This window comes from Megascapheus bottae, chromosome 23 (genome assembly GCF_031878675.1).
Source record: "Megascapheus bottae isolate mThoBot1 chromosome 23, mThoBot2.hap1, whole genome shotgun sequence".
Taxonomy (NCBI): domain Eukaryota; kingdom Metazoa; phylum Chordata; class Mammalia; order Rodentia; family Geomyidae; genus Megascapheus; species Megascapheus bottae.
The window spans coordinates 2962618-2990353 of NC_143531.1; the positions used below are offsets into that span (position 1 = coordinate 2962618).

A 27736-nucleotide genomic window follows, 5' to 3' on the forward strand; every position below is an offset into this window, starting at 1 on the left:
CCAGAGCATCACAGAGGATGGCAGCAGGCAGATACTTCCTATAGCTGCAAGTGACTCAGGTCATGGATGAAAGTAACAGATAGTATGCAGCCAACACTGAGAAATGACAGAGACAATCTTGGAACCTTCTAATATTTACAACTATTAACCTCTATTCTGATTTACACCATGCTTGCATGAAATTTTATATTCTCACATGACAATAACTATAAGCTAGGCATCTTATCTTGATCCTTTGCAAGTGAGCAGAAAAAGTGAGGTTTTCATACACTTTTTACTCTTCTATGTTCTTGCTCAAACTGAATGGAGAGGACCAGCAACATTAGAAACCTGGATCTTGTTAGAAATGTTGTTTTAAAAAGTGTACCCCATACATACCCTACATGGAATGAGATCTACATATTAAAAAGATTTTCTAAGTGTGTCAAGTGCATATTCAAGTTTCAGATGCATTAATTAAACAATTTAGCTGGATGCAGAAGGCTATGCAGGAGGCTGAGAACTTGAGGATTGTTGTTTGAGGCCATCCCAAAGCAGAATTAAGTCTATGAGATTCCACCTCCAAAATAACCAGTAAAAGAAGGGCTGGTACAATAGCTCAAGTGGTCGTATCAACAAGCATGCCCAATGAGCTCAAGGAAGACCTGAGTGTAAACTCTAAAGCCACACAGTAATGGACCCATTTTCTACTTATTCTAGAATGTTTTTTTGGCTGCTTCCCATACTTCTCATCCCAATATACAACTCATAACCTGGCATGTTTAATGTAAAACCATTTCTTTTCCTAATAGTTTATTTCCCATGACAAAAACATTTTTGAAGAAACCAAGCCAAGTATTTTGTAAAGTCTTAATTTGTACAGGTCTGATATTGACACTGTTACTAGTAAACACAGGGACTAAAACAACAAAATTAATACCTTAATCTATGGAAAAACAACTAGGAGATAGGACAATGGCAAGAGTCTCTTCCCCCGTGCTATTCATATAGAAAATTCTATTAAGCGGCAGGAAAGTACGATTTAAACTGTGAGCTTGGATTGGATATAATTGATTGAAGACAGTTGTAAAGAGTATTTTTTAGAATAGTTATGAAAATTTGCACTTTGAGAGCCAGAGAAGGTAAATGGTAAAATGGGAAGTTAAGAGATTGTTGACTAGAATGTTACAAAACATTTAAAATGATATTTTGATTAAAAGTACATCAGGAAGCAGACAGACCCTTAGAAATCTATCTGGAAGTAAATGCTCTAAGGTAATTACAGTGCTTTTATTTTATTTTTTTGTCCGTCATAGGGCTTGGACTCTGGGCCTGGGCACTGTCCCTGAGCTCTTCAGCTCAAGGCTACATTGCCCTACCCCTTGGGCCATAGTGCCACTTCTGGTTTTCTAGAGGTTAATTAGAGATAAGGGTCTATCCTAGGTTTTTAGTGCCTGGGCTGGCTTTGAACTGAGATCCTCAGATCTCAGCCTCCTGAGTAGCTAGGATTACAGGTGTGAGCCCCACACCTGGCTCACGTTGTTATTTCTTAATAAATATTTGTCCAATGGGCTCGGAATGTGGCTTAATGGTAGAGTACTTGCCTAGTGTGCATAAAGCCCTGGATTCGATTCTTTAGTACCGCATAAAGGGAAAAAAGTTGGAAGTGGTGCTGTGGCTCAAGTGGTAGAGTGCTAGCCTTGAACACAGCAGCTCAGGAGCAGTTTCCAGCCCTGAGTTCAAGTCCCAGGACTGGCAAAAACAAAGCAAACGAAATAAATATTTGCCAATACTGAATGAGTTGTTCTGGATCTATAGTCCATGCTCCAAAGCAGTGCATGACTGGCCATAATCTATACTGAAGAGCACGGGACAGATATGGCTGCAGATGGATTGTCAAAAGAGGAGGAAACATAAATGATGACATCCCAGATGGCCTCTGACAGCAGGGGGAAATCATTCTCTGCTGAATAAGGGAAGAAGAGCTCATATCTTGTAAGAATGTAACATATACAGTGAAAGCTAGGCACATGTAAAAGCTTCATTTTCTCCTTACATTGCTCTTGCGAACTTTTCTCTAGGTTGTTAGTCATTGTCTTTGGTGGAAGATAAGGAACAGGTCCCCAGGTAGACAGAGCTCGTTTGCTTGTGTCAAACTGTTGTGTGAAGAATTCTTGGAGCTTCATTCCTATTTTTATTAGGTCAGGTGTAGTTGATCTTGATATCATTACTTGGAAAATATCCCACTTTAGATCTCCATGGACAAAAATCTCACTAGAACAGAACATAGAACAGAAGCTTTTATTATATCACTCATAGTATATGCTTAAAAGGAAAACTTTCCCATCCAGCCTTTTCATTTGTATTTGCAACTTAATATATATTCTTTTGTCTTTTTCCTGCTGTGTGTTAAATAATGTGTGAACAGCAGTCACGTCCAATGTCCAGAAGGCAGTGGCTTAAAAATACCTCTTGTCTGTCACACTTGACTCCAGCGTATTACACAGGTTTACTTTCCACTCATCCTGCAGCTTCAGGTCAGCGTTACTGAAGATGCCCATGAGGATACTTGAGCCCATGTAATCAACACGAGCTTCCGTAGAGCCCATCGTGATCTCAATTTTGTGGCTGGGTTGCTGATTTGGATGTTCAGAAATATGAGCTGAAATAGAAACAATAATCACTTTCCATAGAAATGTCTACAGGAAGGACTCATCCAAATCAATTTTCAAAAGTATTTTAATGTAATTTTTGAGCATCTGTTACATGAGTTGTAAAAAAAACCATTCAACATACCAACCATCTCCAAAGCATTGACATCTATGGTCCCGCCAACTACTCCTCCTTTGGAATCAAGCTGTGATCTTCCCAGACCAACAGACATGCTGATTTCTCGGTCGCGATTACTGCCTACTGACAGACGGCCCTGGCTCTTCAAACCACTAGTTGTCCAACTGAAAAAAGGCAACATGGGAGACCCCATGTTGGGAATTTAAAAGGACTGACATTATTTCAATAAAAGGCCACATTTGATATTCTGTTATGTAAATGCTTGAGCTCAGTGGTCCTCCCTTTTCAGTATTCCAAGCACTTGGATTATATACACGCATGCACCCAGCTCAACATTTCTTATATTAATTTTTTGAGATGCCTGAATATTAACATGGATGGTAAAGCTTTCTTCTAAGGTAGAAAATTATCTATTTTCCTCTTTTTTATTATTATTTTTATTGTAATTAATAAAAGGGTTATATGATATTTGCCAGATAGAAGGTGCATTAATTCACATACATTGATACCCTTTCACATGTCTTGGTACCCATTACCCTCCCCCCCACCCGTCTTGGTTTTCCCCCCTTCCCTATCAAACTTCAAATAACCAAATACAAATAAATTCAATATATCAGATAACAAAGTGAGATACTGTAACAATATGAGATACTCAAGGGACAGCAAAGGAGATGAGAGATAACATAGTACATTAGGGACAACAATCATTCGTTATATGGCTTTTGTTTCAATATCCTGGAGGTCCTTTCAATTAGCTTCATACTATATGGCCTTATGTATCAAGATTTTGCTCTATTGCAGATCTCTGCTAGTAGAGCCCAAGGTTTCTACTGATTATGACAAATGAGAGAAACCATTGAGCCTAAGTTCCTTTGAGTCTGGTTTACTTCACTTAATTCCTCTTTAGAACACATTTCTTGCTGTTTTGTATTAGAGTGGTATCCTTACAATTAAGCCATTTTCAGAATTAAAAACAATTTATTATCTTTTACCAATATTGTTGACTGTCTCAAATATTTTTATCATTAGAAAGTATTCTGAGGTGCCGGGAGTTTGCCTAGTGGTTAAAGTGCTTGCCTAGCATGCATGAAGACCCGGTTTCGATTCCTCGGTACCACATACATAGAAAAAAGCCGGAAGTGGTGCTGAGGCTCAAGTGGTAGAGCTCTAGCCTTGAGAAAGTCCAAGGACAGTGCTCAGGCCCTGAGCTCAAGCCCAGGACTGGCAAAAAAAAAAAAAAAAATAAAGTATTCTGAGATGCTCTGCTATAATATAAGAAAATTACAGATATTAAATGTAGTTTCTTTTTACTGGAATAGCTTACGTTGTATTTCCCATTACGTTACTCATATTCATTTGCACATTTAGTTGCTTCAGGTTGATAGCGAACACAACAAGTGTTTCCCAGGGGGTCCCTTGCTGGCTGGCTGCTTTGTTGGACTTGTTAACAGGAGTTGACGTTTTAGAAATGGAATCTAAAGGAAGAAAAATCAAATAAACATTTGTTCACATAAATGTCAAGCTTAGGGCTGGGAGTTTGGCGTAGCAGTTGAGTGTTTGCCTTGCACACACGAAGACCCAGGTTCAATTCCTCGGTACCACATACATAGAAAAAGCCGGAAGTGGTGCTGTGACTCAAGTGATAGAGCTCTAGCCTTGAGAAAACCCAAAGACAGTGCTCAGGCCCTGAGTTCAAATACCCAGGACTGGCCAAAAACAAAACAAAACAAAACAAACAGCCAAGCTTATTACAAATCAAAAAATCACCAAATCACCCTATCTATTTATTCTGAAAGATAAAATATAGAAAACACTAATGTTGTATAAGAACTCAATGTTTAGTACAGTTGTCATGCAGCCTCAAAAATCATTATTATTTCATAAAAAGCTTAGTAAGTGGGATATCCTTACTTCTTGAGAAACTTGGAAAATTCTGTGTGGCCTCATTTTCTGTGAGGAAATTTTGGTATGCATGGTAATTCTTCACCTCAGGTCTTCTTAATCACACGGTGTCAAGTGAGCAAGGCAAAGCCCCTTCCTGCAATGCTAATACTCCTGAGGTGTCTGGATTCCAATGCACTCAGTATGAAAATCAAACCCTATGCATTTGCACATTATACTTTGACTCTGCCTTGTGACAAAACCCATAGGATTTGTTCTTATACACTTCAAACACAAGATGATATCCTTCACCCAAGTGTTTAAAAAATATATTGACTAGATGAAGAAATGAGAATGACTGAATGAATAAAAGAGTTAACTTTTTGAATATCATGATACCAAGTTTATAACACTGTATCAATTTATTCCTAAAAGTAACTATAATGCACAAGCACATTACAGTGTTCTTTTTGTTCCATCCCTTTGCAAAGCTACTAGCCATCATATAATTTCTTCTCCTGGCAATACTTTGAAATGTTATTGTTTTCCCCCTTAATTTATCATAAAGAAAACTTTGGGACTGCATTTCTCTACAACTGAGGCAGAAATCTTTGAGCAACTAAGGGTTATTATCTTGGGGACACTGGAGGGTTACTAATAACCAAAAATGTGCTGTTACCTCTTCGAGGAACTGAAGAATCGGACACACTCCTTGATCTCACAGAGGCTGGGGACTTGAGGCTCTGGGCTGCTGTGCCTGGGGACATGGTGCTGTTTGTCACATGTTCATTGAATACATTAGGTGACTGAGGCATGTGAGTGAAGGAGGCTGACTGACTTGGTTGCTCCCAAGTCCTGCAGTAAGCTTTCCTTGATGATTCAGGGGAAAGGTGCTGGTTAACCCCTTCAATGGAATCCGGTGTCCCTGGACCAGATGCTGGTTTAAAAAAAAGGTAAAATTACTGTATGATAAAAGAGTTCGTGTAGGGCAAGGATCCTAGCCTAGTGGTAGAGTGCTCACCTAGCAATTCCTTGGTACCATATACTCAGAAAAGGTCGAAGTGGTGCTGTAGCTCAAGTGGCCAAGTGCTAACCTTGAGCAAAAAGTGTCCAAGGACAGTGCCTAGGTCCTGAGTTCAAGCCCCAGGACTGGCAACAAACAAACAAACAAACAAACAAAAGTTCATGTAGACATTTTTAATCATAATGTAGAGCCCCTCTAGTTCTCTACTTGGCAGTTCATAGTTTGCAAAACATTCCAGTTATTTAATTTTCACAGATACTGCATGAAAAGGAGAAATCTAGTCTCATTGTAGAGGTGAAGGACTAGACTCAATCCTAAACCCAGTCCAAGGGCATGACCTCAAGGCCTTGAGCTCTTGATCATGCTTAGCTGACTTGCTCAACAACTGTTAGTGCTCTACTACTTGAGCTATACCTTCAATTCAGCCTTCTGATGGTTAACTGGAGTAAGAGTGTCAATGACTTTTATGCTCAGGCTGGCTTTCAACTGTGGTCTTAGCCTCCAGAGTAACTAGAATTATAGGCATGAGCCACCAGTGCCCAGCGAAGGATCTCTAATATTCTATTGCTATCAGAATGACTGTACTCTTCCTTTCACAACTCTCCTATGAGCACAACAATATATAAAACCCGGATATTTTTATCAAATGAAGGCAAAAATGGTAACATTTGTCAACATTTTTTCTTTGTGCTTAAGTCATGGTTAACTTGGATGGTTAAATTATGTACCTGCACTTCCAGATTTTACAAAGATTATAGAGTAATAATAGAATAAGATATTGGCTAGAATATAATCTTCAAGAGGATGTTTGTGTATTTTTGTGATATATGCCCAGTGGTAGGCATTTCTAGACATTTTTGGAATAAGTGAATGAATTACACAGTACTTTTGTAAGCCAAAGTTTGTGTTTTCAATCATGGATGTGAAACTATTACAACCAAAATTAGAGGCAACCTAATTATAATTATATAACAAGCTTACTTGGCAAATTTATAGTTTGGTCTCCAAGGAACAGACGTCTTGCAATACTTCTCCTGTACCAAGCTCTTGGAAATGCCAGAATTTCACTCAGTCGGCGCATATCATACTTAAAGGAGGCAGACCCTATATCACAAACAGCTGATATAGAAATAAAATTTGTTAGAACCTTTAACAGATTTTTAAAACTTAGTATTTTTACATGGGGGGATAAGACAAATTATACAGCTGAATTACTGTTAAAATTCATGAAAGGTAAAAAATAAGCTGCAGTTTATACTTAATTATGTAGCCTCCTGTAAATGACAGAATCTGTACTGTACAACTATGATCTTTGTCCAGGATGAGGACTTGGGGTTCTAATATCTACTTTTTTATGAAATTGTCAGAGAGCTTCTAAAGATCAGTGCCTTCCACTGCAACATAGGTTCCCTGTCAAGAAAAAGGAACTGTCAGTATGAACTGGGGTATAACTTACCTCAACGGTTACCAACCTTTTGGACAGAATACAGCTAGGATGCTAGCCTTGAGCAAAAGTGGCCAAGGACAATGCCCAGGCCCTGAGTTCAAGCCTCAGGCTCATGCTTGTAATCCTAGCTAACTGAGGAAGCTGATACCAAGGGAGCATGGTTTAAAGCCAATCCCTGGCAGGAAAAGTCCATGAGACTCTTATCTCCAATTGGCGCTGCCACTCAAAGTGGTAGAATATTAATGTTGAGTGAAAAAGTTCACAGACAGCACCCAGGCCCCGAGTTCAAACACCACAATAAGAAAAAAAAAAGACAGCACCAGACAGCTTCCTCCTTTGGCTTTCTTTGCTCCTGCTGTATGCACCCCCCCCCCCCTCTCACACCTCTAGAAGACTTGGATGCCAATGATGCAAAGCAAAGACCCTGCTGCAGCCTGAGCCCATGACTCTGCCCATCAGTCAACTGCCTCCCAGGCCCCTCCACCAAAATGGCCTGCAGGAATTTTTATCTAAGTCAACTGCTCTTATGGCCCTTTAATTATCTAAGCAATTTTTTAGGTACTTTGTTTCCTCAACTACTCCTTAGCCAACTTTAAACTTGTGTAGATTGCCTATTTTTTCCCTTAAAAGTCACTCCCTTTCTCCTACTGTTGCAGTTCAAGTTTCATTCACTGTGGCTTGGTCAATTTAAACCATTTCCTCAAGCTTCTTTCCATTCCCACAGTCATGGTGCTATCAGCTCTTTCTATAACACCAATCTGAAGTATCATCCCATTTCTTTAAAAACAACAAAAAAACCCCTCATGGCGCCTCATTGCTTGAAAGATCAGAATCAAATTTCTTTCTTAGTGTATGAGTCCCTCCACAGTATGGTCCAGTCTATTTTGTCATCTGTTACCTCTAGCCAATCTTTTCTCTCCCTTGCCTCACCTACTTCATACAATAGATAAAATAAGTTATATCTATGCATTAGCCATAGCAAACTAATGTAAGCTCTCAAAGAACCATTTTTTTTGATACTTTGATCACACAGGATCCCAGGTTGCTAGCTTCAAGGTAATTCTCAAAAATTATTGTTTCTGTTAGGGCCCAAATATAATCTCTTTGGTGAAACCTTCCATGATTTTTCACTAAAGACAAAGTTTATTATTTCTTCCTCTTTATATTCACCTCAGTTATAGCATTTTTTCTTTTGGCCAGTCCTGGGGCTTGAACACAGAGCCTAGGCACTGTCCTTAAGCTTTCTCAAGGCTAGTGCTCTACCACTTGAACCACAGAAACACTTCTGACTTTTTCTATGTATGTGGTAACTAAGGTATAGAACCCAGGGCTTCATGTATGTTAGGCAAGCATTCTACTGCTAGGCCACACTCTTGGAGGTTATAGCATTTTATCATCCTCTCCTGTCATTGTCTACAGAGAGGACTTTGCCAGATTTATGCCTGCTCCCCATACCATTTTTGTTAGATTAGTCACTATGTTTTCACCAGGTACTGCTCAATTCTATAATATGTTCATACACATTTAGCTTTATGTAATAATTAAGCCACAGTGTAAACAAATGACTTGCCCACAGTTATATAACTTGTTCTTAAAGCTTTTAGAACCCATCTACATGTCAATGTCAAGTAAAAATTTACTGGTATTTCTCTTTGGAGTTATAGCACTCACAACTAGAAGAATCAAACATGAAAAAGTTAGAAATTTTACTAATGCATGATAAAGTGAAGAAAAACACTTTTTAATTGTTGAACGTGGTATATTTTGCCCCTTGGATCACATGTCCAGCACTAGATGTTTGAGTTGAGATTGTATTATAAGCTGGGACTGTTCCATGTTCAGTTGGCATTGTATAGAAATAGCCACATTGGTCTAGAAATGCTGGAACTTAATTTTTTTCCCATTGGTACAGAGGTAAACACACTGTATTAAACATATAAAGTCTTATCTACATGGGTTTGATTACAGAAACTAATATTCTTCAATGAAAGAAAAGATTCAACTGTCATTATTCTCTTTTAAATCAGCTAATTAAGCTTAATATTTAAGTACTTCATATTTAAACACGGTTAAAACAAAGGCTCTTAATATGGAAAATAATATCTTAGTTTAAAAAGCTATAAAATTGAATACCAGATATATTTATTAATGTTGTATCCATTTTGCTTGTAGACTTGCTTGCAGACTGACTTTCAAAAAATGAGGCACCACCTGAACGTCTAATTCGAGACAAACTCACTTTTACAAATTCAAGGTTTATACTGAGTGAGTCTTTTCGACCAGTGACTGAAGTGGGTTCTTCATCCACATTCCCTAAAGCAAACAAACAAAAAAATCCAATGCCTACATCTCTACATGTGCATTTGTACATACAGACACAGCTATCCATTTCAGTGAACACTACCCTATGTATTATAATTGGCCATAAATATAAACCACTTAGGTTAAGTAAAATTTTAAATAAGAAATTCTAATGAGCACTAGTATTCCTAACCACAGTTTAATAGGCTTAAATCTATAAACTTAACTGGTAGATTTTACAACTGTTTACCAACCATCTGCATGGACACACATGTAACATCCTGATTTGTCTAAATAAAAGAAAAGAAATACGAACTACATCATTTGCACCTTCAGTGATTCATCTGTACTTCAAAATGTTAAGTGAAATTTGACTAAATTGTCATTAAAAAGTAATAAATGACTTACACCTTTTAAAATTAAACTTTTTATAGAACACAATTTCTTTCACAAGTAGGGACATTTACACATGGAAGGAACATAGAACAGCTCTGCTATTTTAAGTGATTATTGTGTATATCACTTAGAAATCATTCTGAATTTTTAAGTTACTGTATAATTTTACTTGAATTCCTTTACTTCCTATTTTTACTTATTATAAAAACAAAACATATCAAAAGAAAAAAATGTAAAATTCTTCTGATCTAAATTTTTACACATTACTACAGGTAGAATGATTTATGACAAGAAAGCTCCAAGAGCTACAAGCATAAAGCATACCTAATCCTCCAGATCCAGACGTGAGGCCAGAAACGGCAGATTTTTGTTTCCCTGCCCCATATGGATGAAATACATACAGGGAAAAGTCAGACATGCATGCTGTGAAGCTCAGGCCAGAGGAGCTGCTGCTGGAGCTGGTCAGATCTGACTGACTACTACTATGCCGACTTCTGCCCAAGGGGCTGCCTAGCCCTGATGAACCTAGAGTGAATATAAGAAACCCCAAAGGTTCATAAACCATAAAAAGAGGTAAAGGATACAGCCACAAACAGGTTCTTAAAAGTCATACATGTCTTCAAAAAATACAATGGCAACACTTAAATATTAAGAGACCAACATATTTAGAAGTTTAATATCAAAATGAAATGTATATTGCAAACCAAGGTGGGATGATCTATTCGTCTTTAAAATAACTGTTAGTACATGTCTGGCATGAGAAAAGTGGGACATCATGTATTTATTGCTTACTGGAGGCAGCAGTCAAGAGCTCCCTGGGGATGGGTTTAAGCAGTTAAGGAGAACAAACTTGAAAAACCATATTGTATATTTGGAATACACATTTCAGTAGATAATAGTGAACACAGAAGAAGTTACACAAATGTAGAAGTAAAAGATATTTCTCCTATACAGCAAACTGTTCCTATTAACATTTACTAAATGGGTAAGCTAATTGCAAATATACTTTAAAGATAAAAAACATGAGTCTCCCTGAATATTGTATGAAATGTACCACCAGACCAGACTTTGTACAGAATAGCCTATTTCACCTCCAATCCCACTGGCAACAATTAAAAATGTTTGACAGTGCTGGTCCGGGAGTTTGGCCTAGTGGTAGAGGGCTTGCCTAGCATGCATAAAGACCTGGGTTCGATTCCTTCGTACCACATACATAGGGGAAAAAAAAGCTGGAAGTGGTGCTGAGGCTCAAGTGGTAGAGCTCTAGCCTTGAAAAAGCCCAAGGACAGTGCTCAGGTCCTGAGCTCAAGCTCAGGATTGGCAAAAAAAAAAAAAAAGAGAGAGAGAGAAATGTTTAACAGTGCTGGTGTTGGAAGTTGATAGCCCATGCCTCTAATCCTGTAGCCACTCAGGAGGCAGTTCTCTGAGGATAATGATTCAAAGCCAGCCCAAGCAGGAAATTCCATGGAACTCTTATCTCCAGTTAACCAGCAAAAAGCTGGAAGTGAAAACATGGCTCAAGTGGTAGAGTTCCAAACTGAGTTTGAAAAAAAATCAAAGCAAGGGCACAAAGCCCTCAGCCCATGCCCCTTTACTGACACATAAAAAGTTATTCACATTGTCTCACTCAGAAATTCTACTTTCAAGAAGTTATGATATAAGGGTTGTTTTGTCAATGTTATTTAAATGTTTTTCTTTAAAAGGCTGGGTGTTGGGCTTATACCTGTATTCCTAGCTTCTGCAGAGGATAAGATCAGTAAGATTATAGATTGATGCTAGCTCAATCTGAAGAGTTCATACAAGCCTTCTCAACTCACAGCTGGCACAGTGGCTTGCATCTATCATGCCCAGCTACACAGGAGGTTGAGAATGGAAGGGACCATCATGCCAGCACAGCCCAGGGAAAAAAAGTCTGAGAGGATTTTTCTAAGGGAAAAGTCCTCAGCAAATCTTAAGTATATTATAAAAATGATAGGATATCATATAGCTATTCAAGTTATTAGTTCATAATCTGAGAAAATATTTATGACATTTAAAATTTTAAGACATTACATAATGGAAAAGACTGCATTTACAATGCCAGAGAGGAGATTAAGACCTATTCTCAATGATAAAGGAATATTCTTCCTTAGTTTTATTACATTGTAATACTTTTCCATTTTCAAATAATGAACAATAATTACTGTGATGGTTTTGGTAGCCAGTACTACCCCTCTACCAATCTGTTGACTATCATACAAAGGGTGAATAAGCTAATTCCAAATATACTTTAAAGATAAAAACACAATATTTTGGAGTAAAGTGCAAAATAACAGTTGGCCACATTAGCAAAAGCTTTGTTTCTAAGAAGTTAATCTTTTAGTTTCTTATTTTTGTTATGAAAATTTTCAAAGATTTACACTGCAAAATGAACATTTGTATAACATGAATGATTATTAAATGTAAAAATCTAACAAAGTGTTGTAAGTTACTTAAATAGATTGTTAAGTGGTATTTCTGGTAACAGTGCTTATAATATACACAAGCAAACTCAGACCAAAAGGTTATCCTTTGTTGAGCTAAAACTACTGAACTAATACAAATTCTGATAACCCAGAACTGGGCTATACTCCAAACCCTGGTCTTAATAATTTTCTATGAATATTCCAGTTCTCGAATATTGTCTAGGTTTCTGCTGGAGCAGTGAAGCCATGTCTCTGTACCTGGCACTCCAGCTTTGCCAGCTGAGCTCTTTGCCATGCTCTGAGCAGTGCTCCCTCCAGGAGACAGAGTCTCTGCAGGACACGTAGTCCCTAGGGTCTCCAGCTCTCCTCGGTTTGATGAGAACACCAAATCCAGGGATGGCAGCTTTAGCATGCATTCCACTCTTGACACTGGTAAACAGCTAAATTTGATCTGCGATGGCTAAGAAGAGAAATTTAAAAAAGGGGGGTTTGAAGGATCTGCATGATTTCAAAGGTTCCTCTTTAGCTCACATATATCAAATTTATCATGCTTACTCATAAGAGTCTTAGCAGAATTGTGTCTCCTGTCATAGCTTCTGCCAACAGATACATATTATATATGAACCAAGTGTATTTACAAATTGGTATTGTTTGTAAAAAGGTAATATTCTGAAACTTAAACCTATTTATGCTGACATTGTTCATAAATTATTTTGTTTTTTAAGTACTGGAGTTTGAACTCAGGGAATCACACTAACTAGACAAGTGCTCTACCTTGGAAGCAATACCTCCAACCTTCTTTCATTTATATTTTGAGGTAGGCACCATGCCTGAATTTTTGACTAAGATGACAGCATCATAAACATTTTGCTCAGGTTGGCCTCTGTGATTCTCTCAATCTCTGCCTCTTGAGCAGTTGGAATTACAGGTGGCAGCTTTTAAGAAGTGATCTCATATGGGCCTGGAGTTCAACCTTGTGCTAATACATAATCCAGAAAGCCTACTGAAAAGACAGCATTTTAGCATAAAATATTAAGTAAAAACTACTAACTGTTCACATAAAATCTAGAGATACTATTGTGACTTTTTTACATTTTCTACATGCCCACAAAGGCATAAAATGCTTTAAAAATTATTTATTTTAACTTATCAGTTTTGGCCATAAAAGTTTAAGATTCAAATTTTTAAAAGCCTAAATCTGTGCAACTTTTCTGAAGAGAAGTAAATTTATATTTTTCAGAGTTCATGCAACCTCTAAGCTATTTTAGATGGACAAATAGACCCTGAAACTAAGAAAACTTTAAAGAGAAATAATGCTGAAACACTTCAATAAAGATAACAAAAAGTTTTCTTAAAGAAGGATAGTCCATTACCTGAACTCGTACATAAACCACAACATCTACAGGGAAAGAAGAGTAAGCAGATGTAGAAGATGATACTAATGATGTTGTTGACTCTTCCATGGGATCTGGTATTTCAAAATGCCCCATATCTTCATCCTGGGAGCTGATACCTGTTAAAATATGCAGTTGTATGTTTTATTAAGTGCACCATTAAAAGTTCCCTAACCAGTTACAAATATTGAGATCACATGTATGAATACATAGCAATATTTGCTTCAAATGTCTTTGTTACTTTCCTAAAGTCAAATCAAACAAAAATTATTAGGTAATCTCCCCGGGACTAAACCTTTTCTTTTGTAAATGGAGATTAGATGATCTCTCTGGTTCTTTTCCAGTTATTCTGAATGTATAGTAATTCAGTCATCCGGCATGTGACATAGAAGGATATAAGGAGGATGCTTACCTGTGTAATTCCTTTCAATTGGTGTAATTGGGATAGTTTCCAGAGCCTTTTCCAGAAAGTCCAATAGGCAAGGACTAATAACCATCTCTTCCGGCAATGACTGAAGTGCCACCCAGGCATACAGCTTGGCTGTTTTCACCCCTCCACTTCCTTTTCCTTTGGCTAGAACATTAGTAAATGTCAGGCCCAGTTAATAGGTTTTAATAAAAAAAAGTTCCAATAAAACATGACAAATTTATAAGAAGCTAGAATTTATATGACCAGTTTCATCAGGTTAAGAACCTAAGGACAATAAAAATAGGTTGATGACTGCCAAATGCCAGTAGCTTAGGACTAATACTAGTTACTCAGAAATTGAGATCTAAGGATGGCAATTCAGATCCCACCTGGGCAGGATGGTCCATGAGAATCTTATCTCCACTTAACCACCAAGAAGAAAAGCTGGAAGAAGAGCTGTGTCTTAAGTGGTAGAACACTAGCCTTGAGCACAAAAGCTCAGGGACAGCATCCAGACCCTCAGACCAGCACACACACATACAAATGTTGACAGAAATGATACATCAAAATTCAGAAAACCAAGGTCATTAGTGATGGGCACACAATGGTTCTTCTTACTTGCTCTAAGACAGAGATTTTGGTTCAGTTTTCAACTTTATCCTTGCTTAAGTCTCTCATTAGTGTTAGTCCTTTTTGTCCTTTTAAGAAGGGAGAGAACTTTGACAATAATGTTCAGTGCACTGTTTCTAGGATTTCCTATAACTTAGCCTATATACACTCATAGTGCTTCTCAATTCAAGAATCCATGATATTCCTTAACAAAATTACTTTACTCAGTCAAATGAACAAAACAACTAACATAATCTTAATTAATTTGGGATTAAGTTTCCAACATTTCTTAGTCGTGTAAATGTAGAAAAAATGTTCTCAATGATCCTTAACATTCCTCAATTACAAAATGGCATACAATTATCTACCACATACTTACTTAATCCATAGAAATGTGCCTTATCAAAGTAATATAAAAAATTTAAGTGATACCATCACTGTTTTTCACTGCTTTTTACCAAATTTATATATATTAAGTTCTGTCTCCTAAGTGCCACTTCTCAAGTAATTCTCATCCAGGCTTCTATTACTCTTTTTAATTTGGAAATTCTGCCACAGTGTGTGTGAGCTAACCTGGGCTGAGGTAGCCAGATTCCCAAGAAAGCTTCCAGTGAGCCTTGCTCCCAACATACCCCCGGTTCCCTCCTTCTGATGATCTGTATGATTCATAAGATTTTATCAAAGCAATGGCATGTAGCTTTGTTAAAGGTAAGCAGGTTAAGCTATATTCTCTTGGGGATAGCTCCTTTCAAAAGACATCAGTTACAATGTCATAAAATTATATTCAAGTGGCCCTGTGAAATGCTAACATGGTGTAGAACTGAAGCATAGTGAGCTAGCCATGTAAGTGGATATACGGAAGGTTTCTCTGTCAATCAAGTATTTAAGTGACTGCAGCTTCTGGAAGACCTTCAGTTAGACCCACTAAGCCAACCTGCCCTTGCATTTCTGATCAACCGAAACTGTTTGATGTTATAAGCCACAAAGTTTTGGGTAATATGCTGTCATAATTTACATAAATACAGCTAACCCCGAACAGTGTACTCTGTCTTATATGTATAAATTTGGTTTCCATTTGATAATAGTTGTCAAATTTGAACTACATAAAACCATCCTTTTCTAAACATATACTGTCCTAAACATCTAGTTAAGAAAACTGTTCAGATGAGTAACTGATATTCTAAAGTAACTGCCTGATACATACAACCATACATGAATTTTGAATAGTCACTATTGGCAAGTCAATGTCTTTTTTACTTAAACAATAGAGCAAGTAGAATGATGAAAGGCTATGAGAAAAATGGTAAGTAATAGAAATAGATTCTCCTTAAATACCTGAGGGAATAGGTGGGGGTTGGGGAGGAAGTAAGGTGTTAGTCTTGCTCTGGACAGTGCAAGGTAAAGGAGGAGAAGGAGGAGACGTGGCACAGTCTTTCATACCATACAGCTTGGACTCTTTGGAGAGTGTTCTTGGCAAGGAAGATCCTCTGGAAGCATTAGGTGATTCAGTCTTTAGTGTCTTGGAATTGTAATGCAACTGTGGTGAAACAAACTTTTTGAAATTAAAATTTTGCAGATGAAATACTAAAAATGTGATAAAACACTAGCCCAGGAATAAACACGTGGTTTGACTTTTTGTAAGTCAGCTTTATAATCCCAGCAAAACACTGCTTTTTTCATTTCTAAGATTAAACTTGTACATTCTTTAAAGCATGCTATGAATATTGGTATAACTTTTTTTGTTAGACTTTCATTGGAAAAGCTGTGTTAATGAAATGGCAATATGGAATTAATATGTTCTTAAGTCTAGAATATGTCTAGATAAGCCACAAAGTATCATTTTTAAGTTAATGAGCAAAAGACCATACATAACAGAAAATAAACACCATTTGGAATAATCTCTTATCCTAGGCAATTAGGTCTTCACCTTTACATCAACTCCAGGAATGTAGAATACTGTTGTTTCTGAGTCACTAGGCTTTGTCTGCAGAGATGATGGCACTTTCTTCCCAGACATTAAATGGGTAGTAGAAGCATAATTTGTTTGAAATTTCTTCTTTTTGGAAGGAGAATCTTGATCTAAGCTTCTGGAACTTCTATCATAACTCCTATAAGAGAAAAAGAAAAAAAATCTCAGCACATTTTAGCTAGATAGTTTTAATGAGGGGTGGTAATATTGTATATTTCTTAATAATACAGAGTAGCTATTTGTTTGTATTCTTTGTTTTTGAGACAGTGGATCTTTATGTATCCCAGGCTGCCTCTGAATTCATGATCCTCCATGTCTCTACTTAAGTGGATTACAGGTATGCACACCTGGCTACCATTACTTTTTCTAAGGTAATGGTTTTTTTACTGCACAATTTTTGTCGGTTATGGGGTTTGAACTACGTGACTGACCACTACCCTAGAGTTCTTTTGCTCAAGGCTCCATTACTTTGAGACACAGTGCCACTTCCTACTGCACAGTTTTATGATAGATCAAATGCAACTTTTGTTATAGGTAGAAGGCAAACTCTATATTAGAGGTTTATTACAGATTATTACATTTATCATTGTAAGACATGTTACCTTTTGTGTTTTCTTTCTCATTTTGTAAAAACTTCACTAGACAAATCTGACCACTGAAAAATCTTTATTTATGAAAACTTTTTTCTTTTTTTCTTTTCTTTCCTTTTCTTTTGGTCAGTGGTGGGTCTTGATATCTGGGCTCTGTCCCTGAGCTCTTGCTCAGGGTTAATGTTCTACTACTTTGAGCCACTGTGTCACTTCTGGTTTTCTGGTGGTTAATTGGAGGTAAGAGTCTCATGGACTTTTGTGCCCAGGCTAACTTTGAACTGTGAGCTTAGATCTCAGCTAAGATTACAGGAGTAAGGCACCAGTGCCTGGCCTTATGAAAAATTTCAAATACGTACTTTAACAACTTTCAACATTCTGTCATTCCTGTTTCATCTGTATTTCTACAATTCATTTTACTGTAAGCACTATTTTATTTTTGTAGTCCCATCAGGAATTGAAGAAAGGATTAAAGAAAAAAAATCTAATGTTAAATCGTTTATACTGCCATTTCATTAATGATGGGAAGCAATGGTAGCACCACAAATTGTATCTTAGTCTAATCAAGACTATTTGTACAGCTGCTTTTTAAATTTTTTTCCTTTTGAATTCATCAAACTCTCCAAAATCAAGATACCGCACTGTTTTTAAAACAGAAACATGTACAAGAACAGAGGAGGAAAAATGCATGCTAGTTGTTGAAAATAGAATTCCAAACACATAACTACTGTAATTAACAAAATCACAGACTCTAAATTAGAAATCCATTTCTAGTTCTCAGAAAATACTATGCACTGGAGCAGGGCACTGGTGGCTTTTGCTTGTAATCCTAGCTACTCAGGAGACTGAGATCTGAGGATCACAGCTCAAAGCCAGAGCAGGCACGAAAGTCTGTGAGAATCTTATCTCCAATTAACCATCAGAAAACTAGAATTGGTGCTGTGGCTAAAGTGGTAGTGCACTAACCTTGAGCTGAAGAGCTCAGGGATAGTGTCTAGGCCACAGTTCAGGCCCCATGACTAAAATATATATATTTAAAACCCTCTATGTAAATAATCACAAAAATTATGCTCATCTACTTTTTAAATGTACAGAATGTTGAGGATAGAAACAAATGTTTGTGATAGAAATTAAGTGATAAAGGATTAGTGTTTCTACCAGATGAGGTCCTATGTATACCTTTTTTTAACCCTGTTCTTACCTTCTCAAACTTATATCATCATGTTCTTGTAGAAGGGTGGTTGGGTGGAGTACACACTTCCCACTATCAATTTCAACCCGTATATCAAGCTCAAAGTCAATATTTCTCTCAGTAGCTGTGCCACTAAGACTGCGGTTGACTGGTGTTGTTGGCCAGCGTTCCGTAAGTAGCTGATGCACAGCAGCAAAGCCTGTTGCTTTCTTACGAGAGGTGTGTCTAGATAAAAGAATAAACAATTAGTACTTATAATAAAACGGGAAGTCTTCTAATAAACCATTTCTAATGTGTGACGTAGAATTCATATACCTGCACAAGTTACTCAGTACTAATTGCAGTTTAATGGGTTAAATTTTTTAAAATTGCACTTTATTGTATAGAGGGGTTAAAGTTCATTACTTCTTGAATATTGATACCCCTTCCCATGTTTTTCTCCCACTATCCCTCCCTTAATTCCCTCCCAATCATCTTGTTTTTCTCTGTCCCTTCCCTATTTCAAATAAACTAATAAATGTATATAAAATATACCAGATACCCACAGCAACTTTATGAACTAAGTGAGAAAACAGGCCCAGGCACTATATCAATGAATTGTTATGTTCATGTATGAAAATATAATGGAAAATCAAATATCATAAATTACAAAATTGGGTTAAAAGAGAGAAGAATATGGAAATAAAGAAAAATAGTACCAATGGTCTTTAACAAACAGTAGTAGGAAAACTGGATATCTACAAGCATAGTCATCAATTAAATTTAATTATACAGTATGAAACTTAAAAAGCTCATACTAATGCTCTCTTCTAAGTAATCTTTTTTATCAAAACATATACATGGAAATGATTGCTATCTTAATTTAATTTACATTTGAAAAAACATGACTTAAAATGTTTTCTAAAAAGAATGAATGAATGCAAAACAAAGGAGACATAAATTGTCCAGGAAAACAGCTGTGAGTTGTGGAATTACTATTCAAAGAAGAAACTAAAACAACTATGAAAATGTTAAAAAAAAATGCTTTAAAAAGCACCAAAATACCCCAGTGCTGGTGGCTTGTACCTATTATCCTCACCATTCAAGAGGCTGAGCTCTGAGGATTGTGGTTCAAGACCAAACCAGGCAGAGAAAGGTCTGTGAAACTCCTACCCCTAAAATGACCAATAAACAGCAGGGCTAAAGGCCTGGGTCAAGAATTAGAGTGCTAATTGAAGAAATATAATAAACTCCAGGGCTTGAGTTCAAACCCTTGCCCTCTGCCCCTCCAAAAAGAAAAAGAAGTGATGCTATGGTAGAGCAACAGCCTTGAGCTGTAGAGCCAAGGGACAGAGCCCAGGCCCAGAGTTCAAGCCCCACAACAAACCAACCAACCAACAAAAAAAAGTTATAAAAGTGGCAAGGAGGGGGTCGGAAATTTGGCCTAGAGATGGAGTGCTTGCCTAGCATGCATGAAGACCCAGGTCTGATTCCTTGGTACCACATACATAGGAAAAAAAAAAAAAAAGCTGAAAGTGATTCTGTGGCTGAAGTGATAGAGCTCTAGCCTTGAGAAAGTCCAAGGACAGTGTTCAGGAGGCCCATGACTGGCCAAAAAAAAAAAAAAGTGGCAGAGTTCGGCCTAGTGGTAGAGTGTTTGACTAGCATACACAATGATCCGAGTTTAATTCCTCTGTACCACATACATAGAAAAGCTGGACGTGGTGCTGTGGCTCAAGTAGTGGAGTGCTAGCCTTGAGAAAGCCCAAGGACAATGTTCATGCTCTGAGTTCAAGCCCTGGGACTGACAAAAGAGAGAGGGAGATGGAGAGGGAGATGGAGGGGGAGGGAGGAGGGGAAAGTGGAGGGGAAAGGAGGTAGGGAGAGAAGGAAGGAGGGAGGGAAAGAAGGAAGGAAGGGCCAATATATATATATATAAATTGTTAAAGAAAATAAATATCATTAAAAAAAACTTAGAATGTGGGCTGGGAATTTGGCCTAGTGGTAGAGTGCTTGCCTAGCATGCATGAAGACCCGGGTTCGATTCCTCAGTACCATATACATAGAAAAAAGCCAGAAATGGTGCTGAGGCTCAAGTGGTAAAGCTCTAGCCTTGAGAAAAGTCCAAGGACAGTGCTCAGGCCCTGAGCTCAAGCCCAGGACTGGCAAAAAAAAAAAAACAAAAAACTTAGAATGTCCATGTTAAAACAGATATTAAGCCAGACATGTTATGTGCTTATAATCCAAGCATGTGAGCAGTGTAGGCAAGATCCAGAGTTCAATGCCAGCCTAAACTACCACAATTAGACCCTGTCTCAATAAACAATCCCAGATATTTAAAAATGTGTATATATTTCTTATACATATTTATACACTTACATGTATATAAAAAAGTCATATTTATAGAATTGAAAAAAATTGCTAAATTTTAATACTAGTCAGTACTGGAACAGTTTATATTCAACCCAATAATCAAAATGAGAATAGCATGGCTGTTTTAGAGACTCAGAAAAAATGAAAAAAAAGTGTCTTTATTACAAACTTTTCTTAGAAGACTATTTGACTATGTATTCTAGAAAAATGAGAAAATAAAACAAAAATATGCCCGTATAAAAGAGATTCAGAAATTAGGAGCTTGAAATCAGTTTAGAAAAGAATCCCCAGCTCAGAAAGGAAAAGACTGAAGGTAGGGTAAGTTTCTTCTACACTAACTTGAATGACGACTGTATGTCTAGCCAATTTCCCACTACGGTCACTACCAGAAACCCTTACAATTATTGTCACCACTGCACTTGAGGGGTAAGTAGATCCGTTCCCAAAATCCTTCCAGCTTTTCTTGAGGGTGTATTCTGATAAAGTTTTATGTAACATCATCTCACCTTATTTCTTCCTCAAGAATTTGTTAAAATTTCCACTTATTGTCTTCTTCAATACTTTTCTTATTTACATGTTACTGTTAGGTGTTTCATTGTAATTTGTTATTACCTAAGCTCAGAAAAAAACATAACCCTTTCCTTTATTTGACTTATAACGACATTTTTATTTCCATTTTTCTTGCCAGGAAATAAATGGGAGAAATAAAGTTATTAAATATATGCATTTACATTAGAAAAGGAAGCTAAGTAACTATTAAAATATGGATAGGACTCTTAGTCTCACTCAATCTAGGTATATACATCAAGAAAATTTCTGGCATAAAGTAGGCATAATGCTTTAGGCTCCATTCTGGGCTCTGCAGTACCACCTAAAGATCTTGAGAGTGAGTAAATAAATAAATAAATAAATGCTACTCACGAGGGCTTCCTATAAATGTAAAACCTTTCCCTTTCACGGTCTTCATCCTTTTCATCCTTGTCAGAATCCTCACTGGTAGAAGACAGACTGTCATCCCGTCGAGCCTCCTCAGGTTGGAAATGAATGCTGGCAGAAAAGCCACCTGGAGTTTTAGAAGAACTGAACACGGAACACGACCCCTCACTGTTGGATGAGTAATGAGATGGACCTTCAAGAGTTACTGATAAAAGGTCCAGTTCTGTCTCCTCTGGAAACTGAATGTAAAATGAGAAAAAAAACCTGAATCAGATTCACATTTCAAGTCCCCAAGTCACTAAAATATATGTAAGTCTCAACAGAAAGTGTTCTGAGTTGATATTTCCTCACTTTGAATAGAAAGGTCACACTCAAGAACACACAAAATGGCATACCACAGAAGGAAGCAAGTAAAACCACACAGTCATACCACTGACATTTTAAAAATCACAGTGAAATTTCATTTTATATGAACATTATAATCATGTTAATTAAGGGAGCCATTCAAATAGAAGACAGATAAGTTGGAAAAAAGTCAACTATGAATCAGACGGAGAGAGCAATTAGTGGCAATTAGCATGCAGTGTCTGTAACTTGTCAAGTACTACAACAAGTAATAGCTAAACTTAAGAATGTGGAATAATTTGAAGTAAATACCCAAAGAGGCCACTGCTTTTAGGTAGCTAAAAAACAACAACAACAACAAAAATAACAAAAATTCCTATGTCTTAATTTAAGTTACTCACTTCCCTCTATCATTGCAGTATAATCTGAGAAGAATTGGCTTTTATAAAGTAATGTTAAGGCAAAATAATTTATTATTTTAAACTATTGAGTGCGGCTATAAAATTCATAGTGAAATCCTACAATCAAAACTGCAAATATTTATAGAATTTAGGTATTTTTCATTTTATGAACGAAATATGCTTTTTTCCTTTTTGATTTTTGCCAGCACTAGGTCTTAAACACAGAGCTTTGCACTGCTGGCTCAGTCTTTTCACTTAGGGTAGTATATCTATGATTTGAGCCTTGCTTCCAGTTCCTCCTTTTTGTTGGGTTTTAACTGGAGATAAAAGTTTTAAGATTTTAGGGCCAGGAGTTTAGCCTAGTGGTAGAGTGCTTGCCTAGCATGCACGAAGACCAGGGTTCGATTCCTTGGTACAGAAAATCCGGAAGTGGTGCTGTGGCTCAAATGATAGTGCTCTGATCTTGAGGAAAGCCCAAGGACAGTGCTCAGACCCAGAATTCAGTCCCCAGGGCCAGCAAAAACGAAAAACAACAAAAGTTTGTAAAGCTTTGTATATCTAGGCTGGCTTGGAGCCAAACTTAAGAATTCAGCTTCCTGAATAGCTAGGATTGCAAGCATGAGTCACTGGCACCTGACCAAAATAATACATGTCAATAAGTAAATTTAAAAAAATTAGGTTTCTTACATTTTCTAAATTAAAAAACTTGTAAATTTATGTAGAACATTGTATTTGTTTTGTACATTTTATATAACTGTATTTCAATCTACTTTCTAACATCATTGGCAAGTCTAAATTTCGTATCTTTTATTAATTTGTGATTTTTACATACCATTTATTTTTACAAGCACCATACACTGTTATTTAAAAATAGGACTTAGTCATTTCAAATATTAATGCCTTTAAGTCACCTAATTAGGGCTGCTAATGGAGCTCAGTAGTGGAGCAGGTGATTGCTCAGCACATTTGGGTCTGAGACCTAGCCTCAGAACAAAACAAGCAGACAAAAAAACACAGAAAGAAACCCATCTAGTTAGCAGAAACCATTCAATTAACATACATGATTTGTTTCTAAGAAAATCGAAAACAATCAAGTTTGCTATTTACAGTTTCATAGTTCTAAAATAAAATTTAATAAATTCAGTATAAACTCTGGAATATATGCAAATCCTCCAGTTTGAGAGAGTAGGACAAAGAAAATGTATTTGGAACAAAGTACCCATTTTTAAATATAAATTTTTTAAATCCCAAACAAAGATTATCTTCATGTAATATTCTTAAAATCCATTTTTTTAAATGTCATACTTAGGGAAAATATCTGCCTTGTAAAGTGTTACTCATAATGTAAGTGGTTACTAGCAATCACTTTCTGACATGAGAATAATTTAAGTGTGTCAGTTAATAAATATTCTTTTATACCAGTGACCCAAAAGCAATACCATTCAATTGTTAATTTGTTTTCAGTTATCTTTCTTTCTAGTTTTGAGCTAATTAATGGGTATTATTTATTTTTTTAAGAGTTTTTTAAAAAATTTATTTATTTATTTTTTGCCAATCCTGGGCTTGCCTGAGCACTGCCCTTGGACTTTCTCAAGGCTAGAGCTCTACTACTTGAGCCTCAGCACCACTTCCAGCTTTTTTCTATGTATGTGGTACCGAGGAATCGAACCCGGGTCTTCATGCATGCTAGGCAAATACTTTAACCACTAGGCCAAACTCCCGGCCCCGTGGGTATTATTTATAAAAATTACTGTAAGTAAATGTAACAAATTCACTTAGAGATCAATAAACAATAAAATTGAAGTTTTCAGTTTATGATTGGGTTGAGCTGATTAGCAAAGCTGATTAAAATCTCTTAATTTTGAAAATAAAAATAATCTTAAACTGAATGCAAGTATTAAGTGAATGCATGCAAGAGCTTATGAAATATATGCGATGAAAAAGAATCCAAATGTTAAATCTGAGATATTCCTGAGTTACCAGTTCAGTTTGCAATGAAAGGAAGGTATTTCAAAAGCAGATTTTCAGGTGGTTAATTAGTTCAAAAGCGAAATTGTTATTCTGAATATGTACCTGAAAATACCCTTCCCTGGGAGTGCTGGACTGTGGTGTACTTCCCCATACTGTATTTTTCAACTTAATTAAAATAATAAGAAAAGAAAAACTCATGAAAAACAAAAAACAATGCAAGCAAATACATAAAAACAAATTTTAACAGTAAGTTTTAGTATGCTTTGAATTTAGATTATAACTCTGAAGCTGAATTTCCTTCTTGCTTTTGATACCATCTGTATATACTCTGAAGTAAAATACACAAGTACAAATACTTTGAATTATCATATATATTATCACCTACATGAAATATTCCACACAGACCTTTCTAGCTAAGACCAGGCACTAGTCACTACTATCACCAGCAGCAGTCTCCAAGGCAGGCTGAAGGAACCATGGAGACATTCTCATTATTACAACTTCTCTTGTAGAGTAGAAGCAGGGTTTCAAAATAGTAGGAAAAAAACCTAGCAATGGGTATTTCTAACAAATGCCACTTTTCTTACTGTGTCCTGGATGTTAAAAGTTACTCTGGGTCCAGGAGATGCTGCATCCACACGGATTTCTGGGAGCTCGTCAGTTTCTCCTATTCGAGAACTGTAAGTAAAATATAAAGTTATCGAAGTCTGATTAATGATATCAATATTCTATTTATACATATTTTATTTATCAAAAAAGACTGTGGAGTTTTGGCATTTCATTTCTTAACATTCCAACATTTGATTAACTCAACATTTTCTAAAATAAAATTATACAAAAGAATTAACTTAGTACTAAAACAATGTTTTAATTTGACAAGAAAACTTTCCATTTCTTCATCTGCTATATTGATCTACATACCCTAGCTACTAGTGTGAACATTTTCATCTCTTTAGTCTTAAATGTATGCACAAACTTGTCCAACAGGCAATGTACTTTACTAAAGCCATTCAAAACTGGTCTAAAGGTGGCAAAAGTTCAGGCACCAGTGGCTCATGCCTGTTCTCTAAGCTAGTAGGGAGGCTGAGATCTGAGGATTTAGGTTCAAAGCTAGCTCAGGAAGCAAAGTCCATGAGACTTTTAACTCCAATAAATGACTCAGAAAAAAAAAAGTTGAAAGTGGCTCTGTTGTTCAAGTGGTAGAGTGCTCAAGTAGCCTTGAGCAAAAGAAGTTCAGGAACAGCACCCAGGCTTAGAGTTCAAGCCCCAGGACAGGAAAAAAAACAAAAACAAAAGTTCAATAGTAACCAGATTGATTGCTACTTTACTAATAAGGCCCATTTTCACTACCAATTAGAGCACAGTAAATGATACGAGTCAATCTTGGTAAAAGTCAGCAAGTTTAGTGTTTCTTTCATTTCATTTAAGATAAAATATGCTATACCTTGCTCTCTCCATTCGCTTGAGAGGTGGTCTTCCAGAAGCAGAAATGCTTTTTGATCGGTTATAACTTGGTTTGTAACCCAAACCCCATTTATCCTTTAGGGAAGCAGCCTAATGAAATGGGAGAGAAAAAAAGGAACTATAGGCAGCTATATATTGCTCTAATATTCCACTAAAGCAACAAAGCACTCTACCATTAAATTAGTTAGCTTCCCCAACCCCAGGAAACTTTCAGCACAACTCACTCATCAATATAAATGAGTCAAAGCAGAACATCAGACAGCTATTCTACAGCCTAGCATCATTGATACAAGCCAAGAGAAATGGAGAAAAAGATTAGGGCAGAGTAGAAGAAACAAGGTGAGAATGAAGGAAATGATTCATAAGAAAAAAAAACTGTGTGGGAGGAAAGGAGGGGGAGAAAGAGACAATTGCTTCATGTACCATTTTTTTTTCTAAGTAAAAAAAATTTAATACAGTTAAATGGAATTCTTTTAAAATATTTACTTACTCTCATACTGGATCTCCGCAATTTTTTACGGACATCCCTTCGGATGTCGTTCACAGCTACGGATTCTAACTGCTGGTAACGCTGAATTTCCTGGTTTATGGTTCCTTCACTTGCACCTAATTTCCTGATACAAAAAAGGGGTTGGGGCAGTTTTTTTTTTTTTTTTTTTAAGAAACAAGGAAATATAGCTAATTTTTTAAATGATCCTTTAAAACTTTCTTACCTGACAGAATACCAGAGATTATGTATGAACAGGTCAAGACAAGTTTAAGTGATACCTAACAAGTGATTTTTTAAAAAAAAATACCAATATTCTCTAACATTAGAAGAAATGCTTCTTAACTTTTACTGTATCTGACATTGGTCTGACATGAAGCCTTGAATTCAAAGCCTGGAGGAGTGCCAACAAAGATTTTTTTAAAAGTATGAAAATCTCATGAAACTACTGGCTATAGGAAATATATCTACGTAAACATTCTTGTAAGTTACAGGTTAGATTTTGGAAGAATTTTTTAATATACAGTTTTGCTCCTGTGACAACAAAATTCAAATTGTAAATCAATAACATAAAGATGTGACTCATTAAATGATAATTTACAGTTTTTAGGGCATACCTTTCCTTTCACAAAACTTTATGCTTGCAGAACACAGGAAACACACACACACACACACACACACACACACACACACACACACAGATGTATTAAGCTTAGTTAAGATGAAGTATGACCATCAATTGAGAAAACAAGAGTTTCAAAGTTTAGTAAGAATACCTGTAGAAAAGTAATTACACAAACTACAAACCCACAAACAAGATGGTAATACCTCCTATCTCCTATCCTTATTGTAGTTACAGAGAACTGCTAATCCATTCATGTAGGAAGAGTCAGATAAGGACAAGGTCAATTTGTAATGCTCATGTGACACAGTATTGTTAGCAGTGAATGGGATAATGTCATGTAACCTTGCAAGGATGTGAAGATTAAACTGAGATGACATATATCATACCATAAGAAGGTACTTAGATTCTTTTTTCTCCTCTACAAAATTTCATTTCAGAAATATTATCAAATCACAAATGCATAATTTGTAAATACATGTGGTTATGTATAAATACATATGTGTATGCGGATGCATGTGTTTGTGATTTAAGAGTCAGCCAGAAGTCACGCAAAAACGAACAGTCATGAAGGGCATCACAGTAGGATTTCTAGTCTAACTTTACCACTAATGAACTTGGAATTTCAGGTCAATTACTAAAGTACTCCGGACACTGGTGAAATGAAAGGATTCTGTATTAGCCCAAATGAATTTCTTCAACAGTTTGCATCCTAAATGACTTTATGATCTATGAT

General features: G+C 36.5%; 1 protein-coding gene across 1 annotated transcript in view; it reads right to left on the minus strand.

Annotated features, from left to right (window-relative positions):
- Bltp1 (bridge-like lipid transfer protein family member 1) overlaps positions 1-27736 on the minus strand; it is a 160631-nt gene that overhangs the window by 8335 nt on the left and 124560 nt on the right. Inside the window, exons 64-82 of the mRNA XM_090356623.1 lie at positions 26382-26505; positions 25872-25981; positions 25015-25105; positions 24530-24592; positions 21696-21949; positions 18432-18647; positions 16602-16782; positions 16010-16211; positions 14069-14230; positions 13636-13775; positions 12521-12722; positions 10143-10343; positions 9255-9434; positions 6656-6793; positions 5330-5587; positions 4094-4244; positions 2776-2933; positions 2449-2641; positions 2036-2253 (exon numbers count right to left, since the gene is read on the minus strand). Of these exons, the coding sequence (XP_090212749.1) occupies positions 2036-2253; positions 2449-2641; positions 2776-2933; positions 4094-4244; positions 5330-5587; positions 6656-6793; positions 9255-9434; positions 10143-10343; positions 12521-12722; positions 13636-13775; positions 14069-14230; positions 16010-16211; positions 16602-16782; positions 18432-18647; positions 21696-21949; positions 24530-24592; positions 25015-25105; positions 25872-25981; positions 26382-26505 (3242 nt within the window). The remainder of the gene's footprint in view (positions 1-2035; positions 2254-2448; positions 2642-2775; positions 2934-4093; positions 4245-5329; positions 5588-6655; positions 6794-9254; positions 9435-10142; positions 10344-12520; positions 12723-13635; positions 13776-14068; positions 14231-16009; positions 16212-16601; positions 16783-18431; positions 18648-21695; positions 21950-24529; positions 24593-25014; positions 25106-25871; positions 25982-26381; positions 26506-27736) is intronic.